A 22,913-nucleotide genomic window follows, 5' to 3' on the forward strand; every position below is an offset into this window, starting at 1 on the left:
ATCTTTTTAAAGGGGCACTGCTATTTGAAATGAATTTTACTTGTTTTCAGTTCACGTTTCTGATCATAACTTCCATACAGTAGATGCATGCCCCATGATCGATGTATAGTTGGAAAGGGCAGGAAGTTTCCTTTCCAAATATGGCCTTTATGTTGAACTATAGGCATACACCCCGAGGGGACATAAAGTCAAAAATCCGTGAAAATTTTCACCACCTTTGCACAAAAATCCCAACAAGTCAAAACGCTATATTGAAAATTTGACTAGTATGTTTTTGATTTAATATGACCTTCGAAATATGGTAGATTTGACGTAGATGGAGTTGGACTATCGAAAAAGTAGGTACATATTCGTAATCAGCGTGAAAATCCCTTTCTAGATCGATAATGAAAAAATATCACAAACATTTCGTATCTAACTAGTAGCGTCCCCTAAAAAGAGAACGTATGGTTACCCTATTAGTACTATATACGTTCATTCCAGGAGAGATTCAGCAGGTTGGTTTTTATATCTCATCTAAGTCGGCGGCCATGCTATTCACCAGGAAAAGGAATAGCCACTTGGGTCAACACACACTAGTGAGCGATGAGCAAGAATCGACTCGCGTGTGGCTGTGCAGAGACGATTCAGTATATAATATGTCACTGAGTAGTTTGGTGAAAGTACTCTGGATATAGGATGCGCATAGCGACACCACAAAATGTTGACATGTCGTAGGGACGCCACGTTATTATCGCTGTAGTATAGCCAGTCTGGCCGAGGAGGTTAAATATTACTTTTTATGTATCGGCATTATTCACCTTATGGTCTTCTGCTAAACTTGCACGAAAGTAGGGTATATTTTATCGGATGGCGACAATTCTGCTTTCGAATTTTACGAGAGTCCGTCAATAATTGAGGTCACCAATATGTCAATAATATTGGCACGAAAAATCACGATTTGAAGTAGGTCTATTATGGGGCGACTCATGAAACTAAATAACAAGGATCGACGGCTTTCAAAGCGCCTAGATAGATTCTAAGAGAGAAACAGTTATGCGAATATTATCCATTAGTTAGACAAATTGAACATCAAATATCCGCCATCAATGCTTTGATAGAAATATGAAATTGATTCTTCTGTATGGTATCGTAATATAAATTTCGTGGTTCACTACTATGAACTTAACGCTTGTCATATTTCAAATGTGAGTAACGATTTCAGAGTAGTCTATACATTTCGTTCAATACGAAATATATATGAAAGCTAATACGACTTTTGAAAAATATTCGTTAAATTTCGACAGTACAAACAGCTACATCGCATACCTTAAAAGAACACGAACAATCATAATGAAATTAGTGTTTTTACCGAGACTTCGTAGTGAAGACCAAGTGTAACACGTCTAATAACGGCGCATTTTCAATATTTGCGTTTGAGTTGCGTACATTTATCATAATTATATTTTGTGTTAATTTGGGTTTTTGTAGGTTTACCGATCAGCAAAACTGTGAATTTTGCCAATCCTCCAGCTCAAAAGGGTTGCGAACACTGGTCTAAATGCACCACTCGATTTCAAGTAATTTGTACTGCAATAAGTCCCTGATCATCCACGTATCTCTCGGATAGTTCATTTTCGATAGAATGGGGCAGCATCTCGTTTGATGAACTGAGTCACATTGCGCGTGGGAGTCAGGACGGCAGTGATACTCATTTTGGATTCACTATCGTAGAAGTTATCAGGCATCGTTACAAGTACACTAATCGAAATGCTACCGGGAATAGAAGATAAATCATCAACTCTCTTCTTACATATCCTCTGGTTGCTTGAGAGATTTGAGTTGAAAAAATCTTCTCAGCGCAATTAGTAAACCCGGACAAAAGAATTTTCAATGATAATAATGTTAGACTATATATGTCAATGAGTCTGAAGTACTTTGCTAATTCAAAATCAGTTTCACTTCGAATTGTTAGTTTTCTTTCTTTCAGAAAAATTACAAAATACTACTCCCGAACAATCATGTATCTATAACAGCCTTTCCAGAAGGTAAACTACTCCAACAACTAAGTTTAATCGAACATTCTGATCCAGTTTATTGCATCCAAGGAACTTTTGCTTCACATACAGCTCCCAAAATTCAGCATGGGCCCAATTGTCAATACATCCTTGATGGTTATCATTCAAATGATAGCATCTCATTCCGATATACGGTCCCGGATCCGTGTACGGTCGACGAGGATACCATTTGGTATAAGGAACCCAATCTCCGTTTGAATGTTTCACTCTTCGAGTCTGAACACATTGCATGCAAAATATCAATATTTAGCAAATCAGCCTCGTCTCCGCTCAAAGCTATAGAGAAGTAGACCAGTATTTTTTTATGATCTCGCAATTAATCACCATCATTTGGTGGAATACGTTAGATAGTTGCGCTGACAAAACAAACGTGGATATCTGCCATCCGCTGAATGAGCAGTTTTGCAGGATGCAAAAAGTTTCATCAAGTTAGCCAGTTAGCCAGGTAAGTTGTACATAATATCTCATTTTTGTCATCGAGATCATAAACATGAAACTGATTAAAAACTGTATCTCTCTGCCGATATCGCCACTAGATGACTAGTTTCGTAACTCCAACATATTCGTCTAAATCAATTCATTCGGTCAAATTTTCATCCACGAATCTTTGATTATGGTTGTATTGTGGTGGTGACCCTCAAACGAGCACCTATTTTGCGAGCAAGGTGACACCATAGCAGTTTAGTACTATTACATTGGAATGAAATGTGCTACATGTCTATGAGCATGTATTATTAGAGTGTCACTTATAGGCTACTCGTATAACGGCTTACTTGATGATTTCATGACGGTGGATGGTGACAAGTAGGTCGGAGGCGCGAGGCTATACCTATACCCGGATACTGGATGAGTCTTTCAAATCCCTTTTCAGAGCTTCAGATTTTACCTCCCGGGAAATTTAGAAAAAATGCACCGTTCAACGTAACCATGTCGTCAAATCGCCTCGAAGAGATTGTCACTATCTCATCTCTCAGACCTGCCATGTAGGCTTTAACACGTTCTGATGATGATCGTAGACATGACACCACACATACATACTGTGAACTAAAGCTATCTAGCAAAGTTAGCATCTCGGAATAAAGTCCTTGTTGACTTGCAAATTGACCATCCAACATGCCATTAGGAACGTGCATGTGTTTAGGTGAATCTGGGATAAATGATAGACAAACATTCTACTTTACCCGTAAGTCAAGGGTCATTCCAAGCCATGCATTTATGAAGTCAGAGTTCATCGGTATTCTTGATCTAAGCAGGGCTCGTATCAGGTGGAAGTGTTCTTCGCTGTGGATATTAGCCAATTTTCCTTTCGCTGCTTTGCAAGTCGATTCAGCTTCTCCAAGAGTCATTCGTCCCACGATCAACACATAGCATTTGTCGCCGTATAAAACATCGCATCTTCCTGTTAGGGAATAATTACCAATAAACATTCCTTCGTATATTACTGGAGAACGCTTACTTTCATTCCCATGGTAGAAGCTACGCGGTTCCGCGAGTGATGCATTTTGGAAGTCCCTGCTATTTATACCTGAAATTGCAACGTTATTTACATGTTTATACAATGTTTGTGTGCTGAAAATTCTGATGTCTTGACGCTCCGAGGACGCCCAGGGATGTCTAGCCTAATTCTGCGTTTCTAGAATCTTGAATGTGCCAAATGGGAAACACTATAACCCAGCATGTTTAGAGGGACCAGAAACGCTTATTGTGTTACCGCGAATCACAAACCAAATTACTTTATAATAAAAACATATATAGAAAATTTAAAAAAAAACGATAAAACCGTAACATGTCATAAAACTACGGCCATCCAGTTTTCTAAGCTGTGAGAATTAAATATGCGCCACAGTTTCGATGCATTGAAAGCTCCTAACCAACAGAGAGGATCAAAGTAGTCAATAGGCTACTCTAGTAGTAGAAGTAGAAGTAGTTGCGCAGAACTCTACTCAAGTGTGAGTAGAAGTAGTGATTTCCAAAGTAGTACAAAACTGCTACAAGTAGAAGTAGACTTTGTTGTCTTTGAAAACTGCTCAAGTAAGTTGGTCGTTTTGAAAAGCAGTCATAAGTACGCTCTCATGGACCGTGAAAGGCTGGAAACTGACATATGAGGGTGGTGCAGAGAGCAGGATTATGTTGCTATATTATAATATGCAGATAAACATATATTAAGAAGTATTAGAACACGCTGAGATTACGTTTCCATGAGATATCTCGCCATCGATAATAAGAACTGTTGAAGACCGATATGGGGACTTCATATAGAACAAGCTCGCCCTCAGTAAAATTAGTTTGTTTGGTGTAGGAAACTTCTTTAGTCGGCTTGCTGGTTGATGATAAGATAGTAGTGCGGGTCGGATTGCGTAGGATTGCGTGCGGATTGTCGTAGGACTGGAGTTGTTAAAGTGTGTGTCGCAACCCAAACATAGGTTGCGAGGGCCTAAATTTGGGTCACGACTACGCCAGAGCGACCGTTTAATATGCATGTGATATTTGCTGAATTTCTTGTTACAAAAATTTCTCGGCGGTTCTCGCGATCTCCTGTGGGTATTTCATAAATGTCACAGTGCTTTGTGTTGGGTATTTATTTTGTATTTTATTGAACAACTTTTAGCGCTTATCGCCGATAAGGTAATTTGCGCCCGATCATGAATATTGTCCTTTTTGCTTGGTCTTTGCTTGTGGTACGATTTCTCAGGACGACTTCCAGTCACACACTCATTCACGTCTTCCACTCTCTCTGGCACGCGTCCTCGTCAGAGTCAGTTGCAGCCGATTTTCGTAAGCTCGACTTTACTTGCTTCATCTGGGCTTTTCGTGTTACAGTGCATATGCAGTGAGGTCAGTGATGAGGAGCCCAGATAAACCTCCGACACATAGAAACTCGAACTCGAACCAGCAACCATTGGTGTCGTGACTGCAGTGTTTTTTACCAACTGCGCCATTCGCTTCCCCTTTGTGTTGGATACTGCAGCACATAAGCTACACGCTCACAAGAGTGATCGGCTGATCCCGTATGAACATGACTCAATCAGGGCGTATAAGTACGTGCCGCAAAATTTCTGAAGACACCACATTTATCACATCCACTGGTAGCCTATATCTGATCACGTGTGCTTATGGTTTGTAGTTCGTCCTACTCCCTCCGGCTCGTTGGTGAATCGCGTGGTACCGAACTTCGTCCACTACAGAAAGACCACGCGCGCGCGCGTGTGTGTGTTTGTGAATCACATATAAGAATGTGAATCAGTGCTTGATTTTGTGAAAATTCTCTCATGTTTCAATGGCGCAAGGGGCCCTTAACTTACAAATTAATTCCCTGCAATGAGTTCGTGAATAGAAAAAAGGTGGAAACCATTGGCATATGCATAGAACCGAATGCAGCAAAGTCGTGCATAAATTTTGTGTGACACAGAACTGCGTTTAGTGTACAATAGGTTGTCTGCACCTTCTCTATTTTCTGCATGCCCGTAAAAACGTAGCATACTAACATTAAAAATACATTGATTGCAATGTGTGAGGCTTGGGTCGCGAGATGTCATTGAAACGCAGATATGGATCGCGCGTTGTTCGAATATATAGCGCGAAAGGCACGGTTGAGATCCAAATGGGCCAAGCTTCGCCTGTGATAGCGGAATTTATCGTAAATAGCTCAGAATTTATAACATACGATATTAGGTCAATGTAATTGTTTCACTCATTCCGAAAATGTAAATGTTGATCGACTACTCAATTGTCAAAGTATTCGGAGGCTCGGTCGAACTCGAGCCCGCAACCAATTGGTATTGCAGCTGTGGCACACCACGCTTTCTAGCCACACATAGTGCAGACAAGGATCAACACATGTCACACATGATTATTCACGAGGAAGCGCGTTTATACTTTACGTTGAACACAATTAGATTCTGAGCAACTTGTGTCATGGCAATTGATTACTTATTGTAACACCAAATCGGACTGAAATTCTGCATTCCCTATCAACGGTCACAAAGCCTTTGGAGGAACGAATTAATTCCAATTCTCAGTCACGCATAATAACACACTTTCCAATATCGCGCTCCAATCAAAATGACTGTCCCAAACGTCTGGTTCATTAATTATTACGAGCACGGATACGAGGCTGCGGCAATTATGGGCTCAAAAACAATTCAATTCATATGATGAGAACGTGTATTTGCTCGACTAATCGCGATAAGATAAGGTGCTTGGCATATTGAAGAGGAAACTGTGACACTTAGAAAATCTTCGCGACCCACCTGAAATAGCTCCGCGACACACTGGCTGGGAAGCACTGAAATAAAGCATAAGTCTATAAAGCGTTGATATAACTCTGATAAAATGCGTATTGTATTAATTTATTTAAAATAAATAATTGAAGTACATTCCATTAATGATACAGACCTTCATTCGCCGTCGCGGTGGATTCTATTCTTGCGATGATACTGCTGGTCATCAGAACAATGGCAACACTGACTTTGTTCATTCTCATTTTTTTTTTACAAATGCCTAACATCCAGATCATCAATACCGAGTCTAAAATGAGAACGATCTTCATTATGATAGTAGAATCACCATTTAATGAATAACAATGTCAAATCCGTTCGGATTAGGTTTTAAAATACCAGTTATGCTATTATTAACGCAAATGATTTCGGGAAGCCGGACATTTACTTTTGAGTCTGATCCACAATGATCGTTGAAACGAAATCATGATTTAGTTCAGGGGTTCTTTTCACGTGGCCCACAGACGCGGCACGCAGACAATTACTGGTAATACGGTATTGTGACATATTAGGTTTGTTACTTATAGTTCCTCCATCGGCCGTCTTTGTTTTGTTAATTGATGGTTTCTTGATATGCTCGAGTTATAATTGGTACTGGTATTCGTCTGGACCAGTGGTTCCCAACCTTTTTCGCCCCATCGCCCCCTTTTCAAGGTCAACACCGATCATCGCCCCCAAATTTTGTGTACCGAAAATTGGGCATACAATCTGTAATCACCGGCGGGTTGACTAAAAAAAAGGTCAAATTTTCGACACGACGTCTAATTTGACACACTTTTGTAACTAAATTTGCGTGTGGGTTGACTAAAAAAAAGGTCAGCCGTTTTGGCGCGTCATCGCCCCCTTCACTATTTTCGCCCCCCGTCGCCCCCTTTGTCCATTTTCGCCCCCCCTGTCGCCCCCATCGTCATTTTCGCCCCCCTAGACCGCCAAATCGCCCCTGGGGGGCGATATCACCCATGTTGGGAACCACTTGTCTGGACTATATTTTAAGAGAATTCCGCAGGGTGGTACACTTTTAAAGAGAGTTACACTCGCCACCGCAGACATGAACAGATCGCGACAAGGAGGGGAAAATTTAACCACCAAAACTGAGTTTTCAACACACTGTGGAACAATAAACTAGCTTTCGCAGAGATATGGAAAACCGATGTGTCTTATTTGTCGAAGAACAGATGTAACGAAGCGAGGACATATAAAACGACATCATTTACAGTTTCATCCGGAGTTCAAAGATGCACATCCACCTTTTCTTAGGAAAAAACGTTGCTGGGTAACTGCCAAGCCCGCAGCAATCTGTATTTCGAGACATTGTTGATTGCTCAAATGAGATCACGAAACCTCGGACTTATTCTCATATCGCTGTATTTTGCATGAGTGCTGAATGTGACAATGGCCTCTGTGACGAAAACAGTTACCGTAATTTGATACTTGCTAGCGCATTGAAACAGAGAGTTACGTGTTGGTATGGTAACCATTATTTACGGAAATAAGGGTAATTGTAATCGAAATTATAAGATAACGGTGGATTCCTAGAGTTGGTTAAGGCCGTTTGGATGCTTTAGTCTAAAACAGTTGTTCTAAATCTGGGGATCGTTTGCCTTTATTCTGGGGATCGCGAAGATGTTGGACGTCATCAGCTTCAAAAATAGGACGTGAGTAAATATCAGCAAATCATTTCTTGAGCTGGACCACGAAACATTTTCAAATTGGAAATGGTTCGATTACTCTATGATGGACCCAGGACTTGTGCTTTTTTGAGCAGAAGGTAGCTGAAAAAAATATGGTTTCGAACCGGGTTACAACACACAACAAGATAGCCGCACCGACCTAACAGTATAGCAAGGCTGTCAAACACAAAACTGGCGGACTGGATAAGGTCCACCAGAAGATCATCTGGCCCGTGAAGAAATCTGCTGCAGAGCCAAGCAATCAACAGAGCCCACATTAGAGATGCTTAATTTAAAACCTATGTTCCGCTACAGATAACTAACCCGTAGGTTAGTTATTTATTTCAACTCCAGTCCTGCATACAGTCGATAGGCGAAGCTTTGCTAGTGTGACGTCATATTGACTGACAATGTGTTCATTCCTCAATGTGAAATCCGCTAGTAGGCGCTAGAGAATGTCCGGAAATTGATCCACCAGAATATGGTAACCCTACCCTAATTTAGTTCGTGGATAGGCTAGAATAACGCATCATGTCCAGAATTCATCTAGGTAGACAACACTATTCGAGGATTGCCCGCAATGAGCACGTAGGGAATAAGGCTGAAGTCGGATCCTGATCTCACTGAAATGAGCCTAGAAATCTTATGCTCCGTTCCATTGCCTTTCTCCTTCCTGTAGCACAAGTTTTTTTTTCCAAAGTGGCAATATGTATTGCTGATATCTTTATCCGTGCATTTCGAGAAGTCATTCCGAAATTCAACTTCTATCGTGAAATATGTGGCCCGCGTTAGACGACTCACAGACCGAAAATAATTCATCATCCTCGACTGAATGACACATTCCTCCGACATTTATATCCTCTACTATAATATGTTCGCACGTCACGAATTGCAATCATTTATAGAGAGAATGGGATGGCTAATCAACAGGGATAAGCTGTATTAAATATGTTGATATGATAGATCAGGGTTGGGAAAACAACGGCCCGCGGACCGCATGTGACCCAGAACACCGTTTTGTGCGGTTCGGGAAAGCCTCACGAAAATATAATGCGTACTAAAATGTAATTTTTACAGCGACTTAGCAATACCATTTCTTACTATATTTCATTATGACAATGACAAGTTATAGTTTTACTATGGTTTTATTTTATTGCTGGCGTAGTGAGCTCAAGGCCCACACATTTGAAAAGGTTTCAATTGGTAAACCTCACAGAAATTCAAAATGGTAATAATAAAATTCGGATCATGAGAGAGATATAAAATCGGTAACCCCAGCAATTTTATTATCTTTGTTACCTTATATTTGCGACTCCTATTCGCGCGTGTGTTCGGTATAGATATGTCCTCGATATGCGTAGAATTAATTTATATTTATATCTATTGTAGAAGCGTATATTTAAGGTAACATGGTTATGATGCTGTCAGATATGCCTGTACTGCAGGTAAACCAAAAGTAGAATCAACAAATCGATGAACAGATCGATCATCACAGATTTAAATTTTTAATGATCTTCTATAAAAATTGACACAGCCGCCTTTCATCTCAAATTTCACCAAATTGCTTATTGAGGACGACCAGCTTAAAAAATATTGTCTATGTTTCTGACGCGTGTACATTATTATTTGATTATAGTTTTAAATATATACATAGATATCATCTCCATAATTCCTCGGTTCCTATATATTGACATAAACATATTGCGCATTAGCTAATAATCCAAATTTAACATAATGCGGCCCGCGAATGGATTCAGATGTTGAATGCGGCCCGCGAGCTGAAAAGTTTGCCACCCCTGAGATAGATAGTCACTTAATATCCATAATGTGCCTTTTCGTGGCAGGACCTCGTCATAAGCAATTAAGCATATACAATATGATAATCGTACTGCCTGTACTGTCATGCCCCGGTTAATTGCATAGTACGGTATATGCCCAATCCCCCATCACGTTCACAAAGTCCTGAGCGGCACTGAGAGAAAAACTTCTCTGTATACCTTTCTTCAATTGAGGACTGCGTAACAGGTATTCAGTTTTTATATCTACGACACAATTGGTGTTCTAGAAGGTTATTGCGTGTTGGATAATAGTGACAATGCTATAATAAACAAACTTGATTGTATAATATTATTAAAGGGGCAATGCGCTCTAAAAATGATGAGGTCTCAAATTGAAGGTAAAGTTTAGACCATTCCGGTATATATAGGGATTTTAAGCATTTATACACTGTGTTAAAAAATTACGACACAAAAAATGCTGACCACCATTGTGATGACTCGACAATTTAGGGCTGTTCAAAAATAACTTTTTTTCCCGGATTCCAGCCATTCACTGATTAAATTGTCAGATTACCTTAAAAAACGCTGCACACCAAATTTGGTTCGATTTTAACAAACATAGGACTCCGCAGATCCAATTAAATTTCTTAATTTATGAAAAACTGAAAAAAAAAAATTTTCCAAATTTTTCTGCCAACCCCATGAAATTGTTGAGCTGTCTGCAAAGACGTTGCAAAACAAATTTGAGTCAATTCCGACCAGTAGAAGCGGAGTTACGTAAGTTTTTCGTTGATAAATCGCGGATTATCCACCGATCAAGGATAATCCGAGGATTATCATCGAAAAACTCACATAACTCCGCTTCTACTGGTCGGAATTGACTCAAATTTGTTTTGCAACGTCTTTGAAGACAGCTCAACAATTTCATGGGGTTGGCAGAAAAATTTGAGGATAATCCGCGATTTATCAACGAAAAACTTACGTAACTCCGCTTCTACTGGTCGAAATTGACTCAAATTTGTTTTGCAACGTCTTTGAAGACAGCTCAACAATTTCATGGGGTTGGCAGAAAAATTAGGAATTTTTTTTTTTTCAATTTTCCATAATAAATTAAAAATTTTAATTGGATCTGCGGAGTCCCATACTCGTTAGAATCGAACCAAATTTGGTTTGCAGCGTTTTTTAGGGGAACCTGACAATTTAATCAGTGAATGGCTGGAATCCGGGAAAAAAAGTTATTTTTGAACAGCCCTACTCGACATAAGTTCTAGTTGCGTCCTTGGTAGACGCCGCGGTCGTACGATTTTATTGTCAACTCCTAATATTTGGGCCCTGATTAGCTCTTAGCAAAGGCGAAGAGGCACTATATCATTGTTACATGTTGTTGTTTAACACTCGTGATACATATTGTGAAAAAGAATCACTGCTTTACCTTAATACAACTCCATCAAATATATGTATTGGTTATAGCATGATAAATATTCTGTAGTATTTCCCGCACCCAATATATCGAGCTGATAGGTTGTTGATTTGCTTGTGTCAAGACCGCTTGAAGATGCTCTGTCAGTTGCGAGCGTAAGGCATATACCTTATGTCAGTTATTCTCAATCTTTTATGTCCTTGCGGACCCCCGTTGGACCGTAGCGAGCCTCCGTGGACCCCCGATTTTGATTTGTAATTTAGCTCAAATTATTGTTTCCGCTCAAGCCAGACAATGTACAGTGCGGTACAAAAGATGCATTGCGACATATTGAACAGAGAGGAGAATGCTGAAACTACGAAGCACGGTCTTTATTAAGGGTGCCAAAAATTATTTCGTGAATGAACATTAATTATACGCTTTCGATTAGAAAATTGCAACCTTTAAATTTTGCTCGCGCTATACGCGATTTCATGTAGATAAATGTTTTGATTATTAGGCACCCTTCCTCCACAAAAATACGCATCATTTATGAAAGTAGGCATCTAAGCGTTGGCCATTACCACGCCGCACTGAAAGAAGACGTGTGAAGTTTGGGCCATCATGGGTCTCAAAGAATGTGCCAAAAAGATCGTCAGCGAAAAAACATTACTCGAAAAGGATTGCCCTTATGTTGACCGTACACTTCGATATAAAAATGTATTTGTCCGGGCGCCTAAATTGCTAGCGCCAAATATTCATGTCGTGGCAATCTGGACCCCACAGGGCACATGACATCCCATACCGATTTATTATTTAACAGTGAAGAAATCGCAATTTTGAATCCTGTGCTTCTTTTAGTTTAGTAGCCTACGTATAGGCGATATCAATATCTTTTGATTATATATCGCACAGGAAGTCAAGAAATAACAACATGTAGATAAGTAATTACAACAACGGGCCCGCTCGAATATGTCCGATTATTAATTACGTGTCCTGAATATTCCTACACATTACCTCACTCAGCTCTACAGGTAAATCTGATTACGTGGACTGAGAGGATAAAAATTTTATAGCAATATATACGCAATTATCAATATTATTGACCGAATCAATCATTAACTATACAAAACAATTTACCAGGTCCACGTGGTCGAATCTGAGTGGAAACTGCATAGGTCAACAGTGCTACATTCGCTCAAAGTGGCGATCACCGAATAGATATAGGATTCTTAATTGTATCAATGTGAGGCGAGATGCTATGTAACAGTCCCTGGATTTATGGCTTTTACCTATACAAGAATAATGTATTGCTCGGAACGCAGTAGTCAAAGCAGATGAATATAAAATGTGACCAAATATAGCCTTGGGTGTAATCATCCCCTCTCCACATCCACATTAATTTCGTTGCTAGAGAGAGGAGAACAGCACCGACTAGCATAATAAACAATATATCTCGCCGTAATTTTCGAATTATGCGCAAGGTCCAACGGACCATGTGTCCTCAATCAGCTATGCATACCTTCGTAAGTTTGTAGCAATTCCTTAAATGATTGTAATCACCCTATCATGGTCACCAGAAACGCATATCTGAGTTGAAAACGCGTGATATCAATCAAGCGTACTTTTAACATTAAATTCAACTAAGTAGCTCATGTCATCCGCTCATACCATGCAGCAGTTTTGATTGAAAAATCGAACTCGTTTATTCGTCATCACATACGAGGATAAAATGACTCTGCAAAGCTAACATAAACAAATAATGATGATCCGGCTGAAATGTAGCGATATAGGATTGGAAAGCAGCCAACTGCAAATATCAAATTAGTTGACTTGTTTTGTCATTTCATAACGTCACAATGCTGCAGCAGGAGAGTGTCCACTGTCCAGTGTCCATTCAACACTTATCAGACATATTGTGGTATCAGCTATAAATACCCAGAGTGTCGGATTCGCACAATGCGCCGGTTACAACGTTCAGTATAGGCTTACATCCCATAACCCTACATTATATGCGTTGCACTAACTAAGACTTTACATGGGTACAGATATTTTAGTTTCCTTATATTAAAACACGGTAAGAAGCAGTCAGATTCGGGTATCAATTACGGCCCCGTCCGTCCAAGCCAAGGCAACATTACATATATTGACTGTCTGATCAGAGCGTAACGTCATTATCGTTGCTTGTACAGATATTTTAGTTTCCTTATATTAAAACACGTTAAGAAGCAGTCAGATTCGGGTATCAATTACGGCCCCGTCCGTTCAAGCCAAGGCAACATTACATATATTGACTGTCTGTAATAATAGAATCAAATTACAGCATTTATATATCGTTTTATTACACGACACGAGATAATCACAATATTACTTCAATCATGGTCGCACAAAAGATACTTATTGCAACTTTCCGCGCCATACGTAGTCTTATGTCGTCATAATGAGTGGTGCTCGAATACAGAACTCGACTCAAACCCTAATGCTGGATTCAGAATCAAATGTCTGTCGAGCCCAGATCATTAGTATGGAGTTGAGGATCTATATTTTATCAACACTGGCGGTCCGTTTGGGTAAGCACGGTGTAACTTTGACGACGATCGAAATGTGCAAGAAAATAACAAAGTTGAACACCTCTAGTCTTGCATAATGCAATTTAAGACATTTGAAAAGCAGTCTTCCAAACGCAATTATTCAGCTCGGTTACACAGGGTTTTCAGGTTGTTTATGTCGCTGTGCCTAGAACACGTGACTATTTCAGAATTACTTACGAAATGTTACCTAATTATTTTAACAATAATTACGAATTACAGAACTTGAACAATGGATAATAATTTTTATCTACAATAGCATTTCCAGAAGTTAATGTACGTCAGCAAATAAATTTATTATGACACATGACATAAGGCATATTTTTGATAATGTTAGTGAATCCAGGGAGTTTTTGCTTCGCACACCACCCCGAACAATCTATCAGAGGGCCAACACTCCACATATTCTTGACGCTCATCATTTACGTGATAGCAATCCATTCCGACGTATGGTCTCGCTTCCGCCAGCGGTCGATTAAGATGCCATTTGCTGTAAGGAGCCCAATCTCCGTTTGAAAGTTTCACTCTTCGAGTCTAAACATATCACATGCAAAAACGTCAATATTTACGTGCCATTTGTAAAGTGTCATGTGAATTTGGAGGAAAGATCACCAAACATTTGGTCGGGATATTTTACTTACCAAGAGAGAGAGAGAGAGATATGATATTCTTTCTCGCCTGCACCATCGAGATGCTTTGGCGACGGAGTTGCGATACGGCCCCATGAGGTCATCTAGTCTGCGCCCCCGTTTTTTTTTTCTCCTCCATGCTATCCGTGATTGCTGAGCGCCTAGCAGGATAGCTGCGGATACCATTTTTCGAGTCTTTGGTATGACCCGGCCGGGGATCGAACCCACAACCTACCGCTCGAGAAGCCGGACGCATAACCATTACACTATCTCGCTCGGCCGATAGGCCAAGGGTCATTCCAAACCACGCATTTATGTATCAATAGTTTGGTGGTATTCTTGAACGAAGCAGTGCTCGTATTAGGTGATAATGTTATTCACTATAGATATCGGTCATTCTTCCTTTCGCGCTCTGCAAGTCGATTCAGCTTCTCCAAGAATCATTTTTGCCATTGATACGATCAAGATATAGCATTTGTCGCCGTATAACACATCGCATCTTTCTGTAATGGAATGAATACCGGATGAGATATTCCTTCCCGTATACCACGAGACAGCCTTACTTTGATTCCCATGTGATAAACTGCTCGGCTCCGCTAGTGTAAAATTATTGCTGCTTATGCTGCTCTCTGAAATTGCATCGCTATTTGTAAGTTAATAAGATTTAGAACTGCTGAAATTCTTGGTGTCAGTAAACATGAACTAATTGCGAACGAACTGTTATATCTCACATATGCCTAATGGCCATGTCAACTTGATTGCATTTTCAGCACCTTTACAAGCCGTCTCAAATGATATCACTCCTATGATGACTTGGCTCCGCAGACGAATTCAGCATGTAAATGTATGTACTGTTACGTAAACGTATCTCGCTGATGTTGCGATGTTAGAAAACTAGTTGGTCTCATATGTATTACATGCATTTACAGAGAGCATGGAATTAGCGGATGTGACGTCACGTTGTCACAGGTTTGTGTTTACAGCGGTGTTCGCGTTCGTGTCCACGCGAACGAGAACCGTTTAGGGATGCGCACCATACATATGCCGTATTCATGTTGCTATAGAAGTATATGAGCATCATATTATATGACATGGCGTTGGCAACGTGATTTTTCGTCAAGCAGGGATATATGGGGATCAGCTGACGATCAGAGATTTGCAATTGAGAGATTTTAGGATTTTGAAGATTTCACTTGTGGAACACCATGGGCGACCAAGTCTCATGCGTGATGGGTCGGGCATAGTATGGTATATGAAACGGGAACTTTCCATAATACATGACCACCTTACTCGTTTCATACCATATTTACAATTCCCCTTGCCATAGCAACATTCTTCCGAGTTTCCACCACATATTTGATACATTGTCCATATTTTCCAAATATCTTATTCATACTATCAGTTTTAAATAGTGTAAATTCTTCAGTGTTTACAATTTAGTTATTTTGGATTACCTTATAGAATAAAACACCTCTAGAGCATTTTTTCAATTACCGATGACTTTGTGTCATCAGCGATGTAGGTTGCCTATGTCGTCGAAGGCACAACACAAAGTATATGCGGGATTATTTGGAAATCACAACAGAAGCGGAATATACTCATGATAGGAAAATGGATGGGAAAGCATTGTTAGCAGTAATATTGAGATACAAATGATAACATTACATAAAACAATTATTGTCTCATTACAATATATCTCGGAATACAATTTTACATCGCTACAATAATCAAAGATATTGCGATAGCGGATCAAATGTCGAATTGTTCGCCAATGCGTAGGTAATATAGACTATAGAAAGAGTTTGTTGACTTTTTAGCCTATATTAATTCTGGAAGTGGGAAACCTCAGTCATTTTTCAGGATGACAATATATGAAGTGTCTCTCGAATCGGGAATCGGCCGTATTTAATGTAAATATCAATTCGTACGGCACATGAAAGAGAAGTTGATGAACTTTTTAAAATATAGCACACTTGATTAAAATGATCAATGTTAAATATGTGGTCGCTCAAGACACATTCTCACACAATATTACAGCTGCTCATATAATTTTCGTAGCCCAGCAACCACTTCGCACATTTTTAAAAAATGTAGATGCCGGAGTAATTCTAACATTTTTTCCATACTTTCATTATTATAAAGGCTAATTGATTAGTGCATTTCAATGTTCAGTGTTTGCTTGTGTGCAATGGAACTACCGATAATAACTGTGACGCTGATTTTCTGACAAACTGATTCTGCATTGAACCAGACCAAGGTCACTTTCCCGGCAGAAGATTTGGTCTGGTATATGGAAAGGTATAGTAACCAGCAATGTCAAAATGTGTTGAGAGTCTTTTCCCTCTCCTTGTGAGCAAGTGAAAGTGATGAATAACGATTTTCGTGTCAAGTCTGACGCAGTTTACGCGGGTGCCTTTTCCAAACAGTTCCAACAATAAATTTACTTGGTAGCGTCAAGCTCATGCATCAAATGTAGTGTTGTATTTAAAACAAATGTGTTTTTAGGTTGTGTAAATATGCCCTAATTATGTAAATACTTTCTAAAAAGCATGTTGTATGAGCCTACGGACGATTCCCTCTTGATATAGTCGACGTATACGACATGGGGTGGTTGGAACCCGAAAAATATTCGGTTCAACTATTGTAGTACGTAGATATAGACAGAGGTGGTCAGTAACGTAGTACTTATACTTCTTCAAAGTACTCAATTAATTTTCCTCTACATCTGATACTGACTCGAATAGGTCTTATTTTCACTACTTCTACTTCTACTTCTACTTCTACTTCGTATTATTTTGTGAACTATACTTACTTACATTTCGCTATTTTCAGTTTGTCAAGTAAAAGTAGTTTAATCTCCCATAAGAAAGATAGCCCAAGGAATTTCGGGGCTGTTTTCACATAGCACCAACATTTAATTTTCATAAAAGTCATGAAATACCCAGAATTTTCGTTGCGCTACGCGCACAGTAGATATGGAGTGACAAATGTCTTGTAACGAATTGTCGCTGAATATAATTTAGATACCGGGTTGCGTGGTTTTGTTCACACGGCATTGTCGCCGATATCAAATCTTTCATCACAGTAAGTATGGCCCCCATAACGTTTGAAACTACCGTTTCGCAATCTAACAATTACCTATTATACCTAGCAGCCCATGACATGTCCTAATCTGGAAAAGTGGAATTCGACTTTTTTAACGTTAGACTTGTTTTAGCAGACCACCGTTGAAACTTTCTGGACAAAATACGTGAAATATATTTTCCGGTTTTTAGAAGTAGCATTTGTATTTTTCATTCAAATACTACGTTGAGTTCTAATTATAGTTACAGTTCTTTTGTCTGGATAACATAAATGTTGAAGTATAAAAACGAGTGTAGAAATGGCTTTATTTTCCGAAAATAAAGTTATTTACTATATTGCATTTTTAGAATCTGGTATATTTTTAATAACGTATACTAATCGCGCAAAGTGTTTCCACCGTATCCGACATAACTTATCCGTATAGCACTTCGACTGAACTACGGGCCCTATAATATTGGGGAGGGTGTCGTGCAATGGTATTCTCTAAAACGAGGTGTTAGAGTCAACAGAGGATTAGTATCGTATTTTCATGTCAATACTATCATTTACATCCCATGATATGGACAACTGTTAATTCAGTCAAAAATTGACACCTCCTGGGATGCATCAATATGAATCAAGCTCTCTACACCTTCCGCATAGCATCATTCGGAGCTTTTGACAGTCCATGCAAACGAATTACGATCGTTTTCACAACTACTTACTTACTTGAGTAGATTTGAAGTCAGTCAATTCTACTTTTACTTCAAGCAGTTTTAGGTTGCTTATGGAAGAAGTACTTCTACTCGTACTTGAGTATCTTTTTTCCGTCGCTACTTCTACTTCTACTTGAGTAACTACCTGGATTGGTACGAAATTAATGTTCTGATAATTATGACCGCCGACTGTAAAAACCCTGCATGACGATGTGGTCCATGTTAAACATATTTTGGTGTGTGTATGACAAAGGTTGGAAGCCTATTTCATCAAAGGAGCTTTATTTGCCCTATGTTTTCAATTGTCAATGTCAATCCACTGTGGCATCACAATTGAATATCCGTGACGTCATGGCTTCAAAAAAACATCTTTTCAATGAGTGCCTTGTTTCAAACATGTTTGTTTTAAATGCAACCTTCGCCATATGCGTGAAATGATGTATGAGAGTGTAAATGCATAGTTTGCTGTGTTTTGTCTGTTCAATTGCGTACATTTATGCTATATTTTTTTACGTGGTAACCGGTAGCAGCCCGGGTTCGATTCCCGCCGTCGGAGGTTATTCTAGGCTCCTCGCCCCGTGTCGTATCCTGACGGCGAAACAAAGCCCAAAAACCAAACCCGATAATAAATGAGCAGGAAATGGCTTCTAAAAAGGACCGACGAAGAAACAATAACATCGAAGAAGACTGTGGCATCGGGCACTATAGGTCGAGGTGGATGTGGATGAAATGTTGACCCTTTTTAAGCAAACATCTTAGCTAGCGTGAAAAAAAAACATACTAAATTGATCGAGTCAACTCCAAGCCATCGCAGGCTAACTTGGTGATTTATTTTTCGTCAGCAGCTACACGACCGGTAATGGAAAAGACAGGCCAGACTCAGCGCAATGTTTCCGCGAACGAAAGTGACGATCTAATTTCTTTTGATTTAGTTATGCACCTATATAGTGATAAATATTTCATACGGAATTATGGCCAGCGGTACTTTACCAAAGTGCATTGCGGACTGCACTCGACATGTTTGGGCATATATTGCTCAGTCAACAAATCGTTGTGGGTTGAAAAGCACCATTCTGTAATCGCCGGGCAACTTTTTTAGGGGGTAATTTTAGCTGGAATATTGGCCAAAGGGGTCCGCAAGACGAAAACGTTGGAAACCACTGATCTAGCAGAACCAATGAAAAACACTGGACCCCATATCATGATGCACAAGACATGAAACAAACGATTGGTAGAGACATTGTTACATAAATAGGGCTGCTACCGCAAGTTAATATATTTAATTCACCCATCAATACTAACCTTGATTCCGCAGTGGCATTGATTCGATTCCTGATATCATATAAGCAAAAGCACTCGCCATAGTTGCTGTATGCATTGCCATGTCGATTATTTCTAGAGTTTAAACTGTTATCGTAAATATCGTAAGCGGGGCTAACTTATTGTGCGATATTTTCATGAAAGAATCATATCATATTTTTGGTACTTCTTGCTGCATGTTTGGAAGTGTCTACCTTTATTATAGGGTTAGGCACGAAGAGGAAATCGAAACCGAATCCAGCTTTAGTAGCATGGATTAGAGTCAGGTATGAGAAACAATTTTTTCTCAGTACTAAAATCAGACACCGCTTTTCACTAAGAATTATATTAGAACAACGGGAATTACGTTTCGACACTTTTCTCCCAACGTGGAATCCTTGAAACCACCATTGTTTTTAGCATGGCAGCTACAACATGTAGTAAAAAGTTATACGCACATTGGCGGAACTAGAATTTGTGTAAAGTCATGATGAACCAGTACAGCAGAGTCAAAAAGTATGAACGAAAAATACGAAATTATATGTTGCTGGTGTGGAACTGACATTATTTTTTTCGTTGCCGCACCGAGGTATATATTTTAGGGTTACCATATGTCCTCTTTTAGGAGGATTTAACCTGTTTTTTCAATAAATTGAAAGTGCCCTCGGGCTCGGAAGACGCATAAATGTCTTTTTCTGGGGAATTTGTCCTCTTTGTCTGGTAAAAGTATTGAATTGCTACGCAGCGAACGCCAGAGTTGACAAGACAAGTAACGAAAAATACGACGTGACGGGTATTTTGGGAGGGGAAATCGTAAAGATGACCTTTTTTAGTCAACAAAGCACTATTGGTCAATTAAATCTCAAATACGCCAGCTTTCTTTTCCGGTACTACAGCTTTTAGAATTTTTGAAAAGTGTACTCTTTTTCGGATCTCAAAAGATGGTAAACCTAATATATTTGAACTTTCCAGCGCAGCGTATAATGTAGCACTACAGGTAGAACCCCTTGTTTCATTTCTTCATATCCCCATCGCGTACATCTAAGAGCCAATGACTCGGATGGAATGTCGGGAAGGAGCCCAGATAAACCTGCAGCACATAGGTATAAGTGTGACAAGATATAGAGTATAGTGGGCTGTGGAATCCTCCTAGTCATGCCATCCGCATCAATATGGTGTCTTACAAACCCCTTGGTAGAATGTACACCGTGCGAAAAGTTGGCAGCTCAGGAATGATAATGAAAAATTTGACCTGGTGTAGAATGATCAAAATAGTAGAAACGCCATTATTAATAAAACGACGACAACAACTGGTCTCGGGATTCTAGAGTCGATCCCGGTCGGAGTCGAACTCGCATCCCATGATGCGACGGAATCCCACTACGCTATATTTAAGGTTATGCATATCAGTCGTACGATTATCTACAGATCCCACACCAAAGTGCATTAGGTAAGCTTTATCTGATTTATAAAGCTCGAAACATAGTAGTTTTTCGCGATTAGAAAAAGTGCCAATATTTGTCTCAATTAGGCTATTTGCTCATTTTCCAGTGTGCTGCCGTACGTCTCTCCGCGTGATGTACTCCCGGGATGCTTTAGTGAGACGGCGTCAACGATTAGCAGCCCAACCCATATGATTAAATGTATATTTTGGAATTTGAAAGTTCCGTTTGAATGAAAGCAGTTGTCGGCACTGCGATATCAATCTGAATCCAACCCTCGTGGGATTTATTTGATATCTATCTCACAACGCCTACATTATATCACATTGTTGTTATAACAACTTAAAACCTGCCTGCATATGTCCCTAGCGATGAACCGATGGAATATAATATTATTCAAACACCGTGGTCAACTTAGGTACAAAATTATTTTGTCTTATGACATCGATATTTAAGTTTTAAAAAAAGTATTCGCCTATTGCATTTTCGTATCCCTGAACACAGCAACCACATATAGACCAGTGGTTCTTAACCGGAGGACCCCTGGGGGACCGCGAAGCATTTTCAGGGGGTCCACGAAGCCTCAAAATAGTTGATAGCCTAATTTATATTGTTTTACATGTTTTAACAACATGTTTACAAAAATCCATTTTCTCCTGTGACATAGCCTACAAAACAATTTTTCCATAATAACTTCAAGATAAACTGCTAGCTAGAAATAAACAGGCCTGACGCAATATGTTCATTGAAAAAATTGTTGGTCAATTTCGGTGCCATATTTGTTGTGATCATACCCAAATGTGTCGTCAGAAGCGTGACGCGTTATTATTACATTCGCCGCCACCTATCTTTGTGGAAATGGATTTTCAGCACTCGTTCATATCAAATCGAAGGCGCGGATGTTCAAGACACGACCGCGTATTTCAAGAAATACAGTTGCAGAATTCCATTTGAAATAAGAGAAGTCAACCCATTTTTTACATGAATAGTATGATCTTATTTTCCAGAAAACTCATTTTGCTGCTGTTTATCATTAAGCCTACAGTTATCATTTCCATGACACAGATGACGATTGGACGATAATTGAGAAAAATATATCTCCACTATGCCCAATGAAAAAATTGTGAGGCATGAATTCACGGTTTTACTCTGGTAACCACAATTTGATTAACTTTCAACTCCGCAAATATATTTTATGTTTTAAGCAGTTTGGATTTATTCCCAGAAGAAGCGAATGCGTTCAAAAAGCAAACCAAAGGAGTGCTCATTATAGTAACATGTGCCCTTGGGCAGCCTACTTGGGTGATAATATTTCAGGAAAAGCGGCCTCAAATGTTTACAAACTAACTGATAGGATAAGCATATGCACATGTCAATTTTGCAGATATATATGGCCACGGAGTTTTGTGTGGCTGGCCACAAATATTGCGTGGCCGGCCATGGAATAGCACTTTTCAGAATTTCAGAATGTTTAGTCGCCGTCCTATAAAATTAGAATAAATATTACCTCATACGTTGACAGAAAATGTCGTTTCGATTTATGCTCGAACCTACACATTGGAGGCTACATAGGCTACATATTGCCCGTTAATCGACATTCTGACTTCGAAATAGCTCATTACAACGATAAAATACCACAAGTCATTGCGCATTGCGCACTGCGCTGCGTGCGAGAGTGGAGCTCACTCATAAGTTCGTCGAAACGGGAAGAGTCGCATTATCGGCATTTACGATGTACTCATAACCCTAATATCGTTTGTGGTAATCATGGTGTTTGCCGACTACAATGGTCATTTACACCAGGCCGATATTCCTTATTTTTGATTCCGTAGCCGCCGACTTGTAGCACGGAACACTTCTAGGCTTTTGTAAGACACCGCTTATGCCAGAGGTCGCTAACTCAAAACAGGTCGCGGGCCACTTTTCAAATGTCGTAGAAGCCGCGCTCCGCATGAATTCAATATCAAGATAAAATGGGCCACACAATTGATCGAC

At 39.6% G+C, this 22,913-nt stretch overlaps 2 protein-coding genes across 4 annotated transcripts in view; both read right to left on the reverse strand.

The window, feature by feature from the left end:
* LOC145451713 (uncharacterized) overlaps positions 1–22,913 on the reverse strand; it is a 312,192-nt gene that overhangs the window by 191,691 nt on the left and 97,588 nt on the right. The window contains exon 25 of one of the 3 annotated variants that reach the window (XM_080329931.1): positions 14,088–14,303. The exons of the other annotated variants lie outside the window; for them this stretch is intronic. Coding sequence (XP_080186057.1) covers positions 14,103–14,303 — 201 coding nt within the window. The 3' untranslated portion in view covers positions 14,088–14,102. Of the gene's footprint in view, positions 1–14,087; positions 14,304–22,913 lie in introns of those variants that run through there. 3 annotated transcript variants of the gene reach the window in all.
* Positions 1,996–22,913, reverse strand: part of LOC145451729 (uncharacterized) — a 43,808-nt gene continuing 22,890 nt past the window's right edge. Inside the window, exons 2-4 of the mRNA XM_080329974.1 lie at positions 3,514–3,582; positions 3,239–3,456; positions 1,996–2,273 (exon numbers count right to left, since the gene is read on the reverse strand). Coding sequence (XP_080186100.1) covers positions 2,007–2,273; positions 3,239–3,456; positions 3,514–3,582 — 554 coding nt within the window. The 3' untranslated portion in view covers positions 1,996–2,006. The remainder of the gene's footprint in view (positions 2,274–3,238; positions 3,457–3,513; positions 3,583–22,913) is intronic.

This window comes from Botryllus schlosseri, chromosome 12 (assembly GCF_051294905.1).
Source record: "Botryllus schlosseri isolate E-star chromosome 12, Bs_hap1, whole genome shotgun sequence".
Classification (NCBI taxonomy): Eukaryota; Metazoa; Chordata; class Ascidiacea; order Stolidobranchia; family Styelidae; genus Botryllus; species Botryllus schlosseri.